This window comes from Humulus lupulus, chromosome 6, assembly GCF_963169125.1.
Source record: "Humulus lupulus chromosome 6, drHumLupu1.1, whole genome shotgun sequence".
Classification (NCBI taxonomy): Eukaryota; Viridiplantae; Streptophyta; class Magnoliopsida; order Rosales; family Cannabaceae; genus Humulus; species Humulus lupulus.
The window spans coordinates 37,942,581-37,951,246 of record NC_084798.1 but is presented as its reverse complement, the minus strand read 5'-3'; the positions used below and the strand labels follow the sequence as shown (position 1 = coordinate 37,951,246).

Sequence of the window (8,666 nt, the reverse complement as noted above, 5' to 3'; positions counted from 1 at the left end):
TATTTAATTTTTTTTAACCATATTTATGATTTTACAAATGAAAGATCACAATCAATTGAAGTTTATTACTAAATAAATCAAACGTAATAAGACTGTTACTTTTGCATAAATAACCTAGTCATGTCTTTACTCTTCAATTACCTGAAATTTAGATCAAAAGTAAGATTTTGAAGTTACCTTTTTATTCGTTTTGTGATAGAAAAAGGAATTAATGGGTGACTTTTTTATTTATTTAATTACTGTATGTTTATGGCATTCAATTTGATTTTAATACTTAATATTGTCATTTTCTTTGTAAGAGCTTTTTAATAGCAATAAGAATTATATATATATTCAAGGTAGAAGCATTTAAAAATATATATATATATACTATAGTATATATAAATATTTATATCAATAATCTATATATATATATATATATGACATCTAAACAGAACATTGACATAAATATATATTTATATAGTTACATGACATATATATAAAACACAATAATATTTAAAAATAAAATAAGAATAGAAATAAAATAAGAATAGAAAAATTTATAGTGTAGACAGTAGTATATATGCATCAACTATTTTTAGTTTCTAATATATCTCGCAATGTTATTTGATGAAGAAAAAGAACTTCAATTATTTGATATAAAACAAACTATCACACAAATTTATAAGATAAAAAAATAATATGTATGTTTTTATTATTTTTAAATAAATATGATTTAATTATTTAAATTATCATAAAATATCTTTAAAATATCATATTTTAATTAATTTATTTATTTTTGATTAAATTTATGTTTGTTCTAGTTTTTTAATTTGGTAGTGACAATATATGATATGTTTAATATAATATCAAGTTTAATTAAATTTTATTCAAGTTATAAAATGTATGGTTTTATTATTTTTGACTAATTATCATTGTAAAAAATCTCATATTTTAATTTGTTTAATTATTTATATATTTAAGTTTAAGTTATATTTACAATATACTGCTAAATATAAGAATATTCTCTTAAATTTAAAAATATTCAGTTAAAGTTAACGGAAAAAAATAAAAAATCATTAAAACAAAAAATTTGATTTATCTACACACATTTTATATAGAAGAGATAATAGGTATATTAATTTATTTTATAAAGAAAATTGATCATATTTGAGTTAGTAATATTTTTAAGTTGGATGTTATTTAATTTTTTATTATCTGAAACAAAGTTTCAAGTTGACATATAATTCAATTCGTATTTTGTTAAGCCATGAAACACTCAACCCACCCACGAACACTACTAGTAAGAAATTTTTCTTTCATTTGAAAATATATCTTCTATATAATAAGTGTGTAGATAAAGGAAATTTTTTGTTTTAACGGTTTTCTATTTTTTTAATGTTAACTTTAACCGAATATTCTTATATTTAACGGTAGTTTGAAACCCTTAAATTTAAATAAAATAAAATAAATAATTAAAAATTTTAAAATAAGATATTTTTGAGATATTTTACAATAATAATTATTTAAAAATAATAAAATAATACGTTTTATAACTTAAATAAAATTTAATTAAATTTAAACTCGCTTATTAGAATAATATCATATTAAACATATAATATAATCATATCATATTAAACATATAATATAATGAATTAACAATAAATTACTTTTTTTTTTGTAAAAAAATAGCAATAAATTTAAATTTAAAATTCACGTATAATATTTAATATTACATTAAACATATAATATATAATCTCTTATTGTCACTCCTAAATTTAAAAACTAGAACAAATATAAATTTAAACAAAAATAAATAAATTATGTAATTAAAATAAAATATTTATTTCAAAATTTATATAACATTAATATAAAACTAATAAATTCTATATATAAAACTAATCAAACATGCATAATATATTGCATGTATGTAGTATATGCAATTTATATATAGAATTTACTAATTATTTTTATTAAATTTATATTAATGTCATATAAATTTTAAAATAAATATCTTATTTTAATTAAATAATTTATTTATTTATTTTATTATTTATATTATTTTAAAATAATTATTATTATAAAATATCTAAAAAATATCATATTTTAATTTATTTAATTATTTATTATTTTTAAATAATTATTATTATAAAATATCTTTAAAATATTATATTTTAATTTTTTTAATTATTTATTCTATTTTATTTAGATATCTATAATCTACCATTAAATATAAAAATATTATGTTATCTACACAATTATTATATAATTATATAGAAGAAATATATAATATTTCTTTTTCACTTGAGCAATCAAACTTAAGAAGAAAGGAAACTAGAAATTAGCAACAGATCTAAATAATATATATTCGAGACGCAGAGAATTTCCACTATGCGAGCGAATAAGAAATCATATCATACCATTATGTTAATAGATTCAAGATATGTTTTGGTGTAAATTGTTAAAAAATTGTGAGTTTTAGACATAAATTAATAGATAATATATATTTCTATAGAGGACAGATGAGGCGTATTGACCCCAATGGAAGTGGAATCTCTCTAATACCACCAACCAACGCATAATTTTTTATTTTTTTTTACACTATACAAGCAGTCAGCAACTCTCCGAAGCAATGGATTTTAAAAATTAATTTTGCAAAATCTTGGAACTTTTTTCTTTTTCTTCAAATAAATAATCCTAAAAATTCGAACCTCCTCTTTGTTCTTTCTCTTGGCTAGCTTTGCCTTTAAACTGCTAATTCATTTCCACTCATGTGAAAGGGCTTTTCATTTTTTTTCTTTTTTCTTTTTTCTCTCCGCTTGTTAAGAGAAAGAAGAAGAAAAATGAGAATTTGTGACACAAAAAATCTACACATTCACTCCATCGAATCCACACTGCTTGTAAGTAAGAGATTGCTTCCTTGGGCTTATCACTATAGCACAATCCACCGAAACCTGTCCACCCAAAATCAATTTCTCAAAACTCATGACCAAATAATCATAATACTAAAATTCAGACATAAAAGACAAAAGGGCAAAACAATTATTACTCAAATTATCTAGTTACTCTAGGACCACTCCAATCAAAGAAATCATTCCAATCAAATATATTTTTATATATAAAAAGATATTGACCTAGTTATGTACTCAAATTATAGTAGTGCTATTATAGTAGTACTTGTAGCAGTGGATAGTAAAACGTATATTATGTAATGTGAAGTTTTCTTAGTGTTTAAGTATTGCAAAGAATACTTGCTAAGCGAATGAAAAGCATGGATTCTCTCCCCAGAATTCAAAAAAAATATATAATAATAATAAGTACCAATATCTTCCTATTTCAACTTTTTAGTCAACCTCCGTCTCCGAAAACACATGCCGGAGTATTTTTTTTCATAACGGTGTTCGTTGTAATTTTAACATCCTTATTGTAAATTTTTGAATAATTTCCCATGCCAAAAACAAATTTGTATTTTTTTAACAAGCATGGTAAAACAGAATATCATACAACATCAAAAATTATATTTTGAAAATTTGCAAGAATAATACTGTAACTACAACTAACACCGCCATAAAAAAAATTAAAAAAAAATGATCTGACATGTGATTTGAGAGACAAAGATTAACTAAGAAGAGGATGAAATATGAGATTGACCATAACACTCATCTAATAATAATAAAAAAGGAGAAGAAGAGGTTGGATTCCATTCTGACCTAGTTGGTACTCACCACAAACACGACACCACAAAAAAGAAGCCTAAAAGCTCATCCCACCATATAATCAATTAAGAAAATAATTTAAGTATAACTAGGAAACTTAAGCCATCTGGTTGCTATTATTCTGCCAAAAAATCAAAGACCCTTTCTTTATTTAATTTTTTCTTTTCAGTTATGCATATGAAGAATTTCTTTTGCATATATTATCCGCCGTTGAATATGGAGACCCACTTTGAGGTAACGTGGAGCCCACATGCAACGGAGTCACGTGGTCGCATATTCAAGAATCATCAACACTTTATCCACCAATTCACACTAGTAATAAAAAAGCAAAAGAAAATGCATCATATATATTTATGAAATAAATAAATAAATAAAAGAATTAAACATTTGGTACTTTCTATATAGTATCTACTATGTTTGTGTTTAACATTTTCAACAAGCCACACCGTCAGGAGGAACCCTATATCAATTTTAGTGTGCCTTTCATCAATATCAATGCTCATAAGAAAAGTTTCAATATTCTTTTCATACTTCTATACTTATTCTTTGCATTAATTGTTGTTCAATGAAAAATAATATAGATATAATGAATTGTATGGCCCACTAACAGGGTTCGATTATCATAATTATATAGGATATGTAGAGTCTAAAAAATGTATTAACTATTTGACAATTATGACTAAAGAGAGAAAAAGTGAAACGAAGAAACAATTAAGAAAACAACAACAACCAGAAACTAGAGTAAGCATGCTCAGTGCCCCATAGCATGAATAAATGTCTTATGTTTGTTAAACACTATTAAAACTATATTGGGAAATCATTAAAATTAATTGGACATTTTGGACTTTTCGATATGTTCTCAAATTGAGGACATAAAATAGATAACAACGAAAAATAAAACAAAATCTAATAAAACTAGGAATAAATGAGAACAGTAAAAAGAAAAGAAGTAAAACTTAGAACAGTGGAGCGAGCATGTAAGGTTCCATGGTGTAGTGGTTAGCACTCTGGACTTTGAATCCAGCGACCTGGGTTCGACTCCCGGTGGGACCTTCTTTCCCGGATTTAATTATTTGTACTTTTTTTTTTCTTTTTAGAAAATAAAAAATGAAAATGCAAAGACGAATCCGAAGAAAACCAAAGAACGGACTAGAACCATTTATGATTGAAAAAGAGACAAGACAAAAATTGAAAATACAAAGAAAACGACAGCGATGCAAATATCTAGGAACATGCTCTGCTTCTTCTATTCACACCTACACTACAATAAACTACAAAACGACATTTTCGTAACAACAAATATTGACCAAACGACACCAAAATATTTGCATCTCAACACAACACAGCAGACCCATCGCCCATACATGTTATTTGAAGACCAAAAAGAAGCCTTTTATTTTCCACCGAAAAAGAAAAGAAATGTCAATTTTAACAACTAAATGGGATAATTTGCACAATTTCAGATTAAAGCAAAATGGACTTAATTTAATTTCTAAAAAAATTAATATTAATTAAAATATAATCAAGAAGAGCCGCCAAGTCAAAAACAGCAAGATAGAAAAAAAGTTCCTTTGCTTCCCATATAGGAGCGAGCCTATTGGCGCGTTTTATAAAAGCGTGCGTAAAAACAAAGCAATTTCTCCCAATTTAATTATTTTAATTTTAACAGCAACATCTGATTTTTTTTTTTTAATTCAAATTCTACCTTGACTAGATGAGTCCAAAAAATAAAATAAATAAAAAAAAGCCGGGCCAAGGTAAAAATATGGGGAAAAAAAGAAAAATTAAACAAGCAACACAACAATTATCACACTGTGATGTGTCTCCTCAATCCACCGCTTAAAAAAAATTATTGAAAGAAAAAGAAAATTAAAAAAGAAAAAAAGAAAGAAAATAGCAGAGTGGGACAGAAGGTAGTAGTGGGTTTCGCAGTTACAGAGGCGACTTGCCTCAAACCCACAGTCACACATTCCCGACGGCACCCTTTACTGAATCATAGACATTAATTTTCTCGGCAACCAAACAACAATTTTCGAATGTCCAACTTCGAAATTTTGATAATGCTAGTGAAATTTTTTGACAGAAAGTGCATAATGAATTGTGTGTGTGAGTTTGTAGATATAATGCTGACCTGGACGCCGGGGGAATCAAAGTTCAAGACGCGGATCTTGGCGCCAACATCGCCGAGGACTCTGAGCTCGACCCTGTCATTAAGCGAAGCGTCTTTGATCAAATCGACTGCGTCGGCCTGGAGAAGATTGACTCGATCGACGGCTATGGTGGCTACCACCTGCCTCGTGCTGTGTGCCTCCTGGTAAAATCCAGGCACCGAAGCTTTTCCCAAGGGAATCCCTCGGTACATGACGGTGAACCTCGACTCGCCGTACTTGATCCCCACTTTGTTAGGGTTCACGGCCGTGAATAGCATCCGAATGCTGAGAGAAAGCGATGCGGTGGTGGTCGGGTTCGGATTCGGGTTCAAGCTAGGGTCGGTCGTGGTGGTGGCGGTTTGGGAGGGATTGGGCGCTGTAATGCCCATGTACTGAACCCCAACCTGTTGGAGATCGAACTGAGGCTTCTTCGGCTTCACGGCGAGAAAAACGACGAGCACTACGGCCAGGACGAGGAGAGCGAGGAAGGAGAAGAGGAGGAAGAGGCAACAGCAGCAGCCTCTGAAGGAGGCTGAGGACGAAGACGACGAAGAATACGGCGTCGTTGGGTAATAGAACTGGTGGTGATTGTTGTCGTTTTGTGTTGATCGGCTTCTCTGATGATTGTCGTTTGAGGACGGCCGACTTCCTTGATGGTTGTCGTATATGGGTGGCCGACTTCCCTGATGGTTGTCGTTTATGGGTGGCCGACTTCCCTGATGGTTGTCGTTTATGGGTGGCCGACTTCCCTGATGGTTGTCGTTTGAGGGAGGTCGGGTTCTGTGATGGTTGTCGTTTGAGGGAGGTCGGGTTCTGTGATGGTCTCCGTTGGCGGTGGGAGTGGGGGGCATTTTCGTCTTTTAGTGACTCTCTCTCCGACACTCACTCTTCCTTTTTCTACTCTTCCCCTCTCTTTTCCTCTTCTTCTACAGTAGGTTGCTTGGTTTTGAAGGAAGAAGGGAGTTAGAGAGAGACTAGAGAAGAGGATGAGGAGGAAGAGAGTGAAAGAGAGAGAGAGGGAGCAGTTGAAGTGTGAACGATAAAGGTTTTAGAGAGAGAAAGAAATGAAAAAAGGTGAACATTAATATAAACAAAGAAAAAAAAATTAAAAATTGTGAAAATTAAAAAGTGAAAGAGGAAGAGTAGGAATGAACACTGATTATAATCTGCTCAGAACTGAACAACCTATTAGATTCAGCCACGTGTATGAGAACTACTTTTTTTTATTTATAAACTTTACAATGGTGGGAGTGGGCATAGAGTTCTCTATTATTTTCTTTCTTGTGGATTTCTAGCTCGGAGCCAGCTTATTTGTTTATGGTAACGAAAAAGTTAAGTGTTTTACCAATTTTTTACCAAAGTGATATTCGGTTGCTAAGTCAAAAAATAGAAAATTTGGGAAGAAAAAGAAGTCAAGAGATAATTTGTTATGAGGATATCACTTGGATAAAAAGCTTTTTTGTTTTAAAAATGGTATGTGATAATATTATGGTATTCAAGTGGGGACATGAGCTTAAAATTGTAGATTGTGTTACCGCTACAGTGAATGAATAAGAGATCTGGAATGCCATAAGGAGAATTGGCACCAGCTTTGGGTAAGCTATGTAGTATGTGAAATAAAGTCAACAAAAATGTTCTCATAAAGTGGAATCTTTTAAGAATTTTGGCCAATTAACATACTAATTATGAAGCTTGAAGATAGATTGTAATAAATACAGTGTTATGTCAACCAGTTTCAACAAATTTGGTCCCTAAATTATTATTGGGGCAGATTTAGAAGAGCAAAGAATGTGGAGAAGCAAATCAATTGGGGACTTTATTATGTGTCTACATTGTGAAAGGGAGCAAATGTGTGTCGTATCCGTGGCTCTCTGAAGGGGAAGACATCTGTGATTAGATTTGTGTATAGAATGATTATGGGCTGTGAATGTGGCTTCAGTCAAAGCTCCAGGATATGATTTGTGTTGACGCCGTTTTTCGTCTAACAGTGAAAAAAGAGCACATAAACAATAACTGATAATGGCCAATTGAAATAAGACAATACAAACACACGATTTTTACGTGGTTCAGCAGTTAAATCTGCCTAGTCCACGAGTCTCTCTTATTAAACTCAAGATTATCTCTGGAAATTCCTCTTCAGGAATGAATTCTCCAGAATTTTCTCTCAAGGTTCAAAATTTTGGTCCATTACAATGGCGCATGACCCCTCTATGTATAGAGAAGGCTGTAGAATACTATCCCACATATTTTGGGTAGTTACTCTTTTTGTGTAATTCAAATAAATGGCTTTAAATGCCTATAATCAGATATAAAAGGAAACGTCCCCTGAAGATCAGGGGACGTATAACTGACCAAATAATATCCCACGATTCTTGGGGATTTACAATAATAAATGAGGATTACATTTCGTATAGACATCACTTATATATATTCAAGGTGGTTATCAGGTATCTCCAAGGCTTTAACTTCCCAGGTTTTCCGTCATCTTTCGAGATCGTATGTGCGTCGAGCACGGGACCTTTGATCCGGTGTCGTCCCTGAAGATGGATGCGTCTCCAGAGCTACCTTTTCGAGATCATGAACACTCCGAGGTCACCATATTCGAGGTCGTCTATGTCCTGCAGGCTCGATATTTAATCCTGGAGTATATTTCCAACCTTATGAGTCCACTTGTTTGCGAATCCAAATTTCGAGGTCATATTTAACATAGCTCGAAATCTGGGTGTAACATCTTGCCCCCTCAAAAGTATTTGTTCGAATCCTAAGAGAAGGAAACTTTTGAACTACTTTCTTCGAGAACTGTACCATCACACTTTTGAAA

General features: G+C 30.6%; 1 protein-coding gene and 1 non-coding gene across 2 annotated transcripts; one reads left to right on the top strand and one right to left on the bottom strand.

The window, feature by feature from the left end:
* Nucleotides 1–2,511: 2,511 nt before the first annotated feature.
* Nucleotides 2,512–6,932, bottom strand: LOC133782080 (proline-rich receptor-like protein kinase PERK7). Its single transcript, XM_062221258.1, has 2 exons — nucleotides 5,827–6,932; nucleotides 2,512–2,933 (listed from the first exon to the last, which is right to left on the bottom strand). The coding sequence occupies exons 1-2, from the start codon at nucleotides 6,694–6,696 to the stop codon at nucleotides 2,847–2,849; spliced, it is 957 nt and encodes a 318-aa protein (XP_062077242.1). The 5' UTR covers nucleotides 6,697–6,932; the 3' UTR covers nucleotides 2,512–2,846.
* On the top strand, nucleotides 4,677–4,748 carry TRNAQ-UUG (transfer RNA glutamine (anticodon UUG)). Its single transcript has one exon. It is a non-coding gene; the product is annotated as a tRNA-Gln (tRNA).
* Nucleotides 6,933–8,666: the final 1,734 nt, after the last annotated feature.

Coding starts and splice junctions, on each gene's coding strand:
- LOC133782080 (XM_062221258.1), bottom strand. CDS start 6,696: ATGCCCCCCACTCCCACCGCCAACGGAGACCATCACAGAACCCGACCT. Junction 2,934..5,826: donor TTGATTCCCCCGGCGTCCAG/GTCAGCATTATA, acceptor TTGGGTGGACAG/GTTTCGGTGGATTGTGCTAT.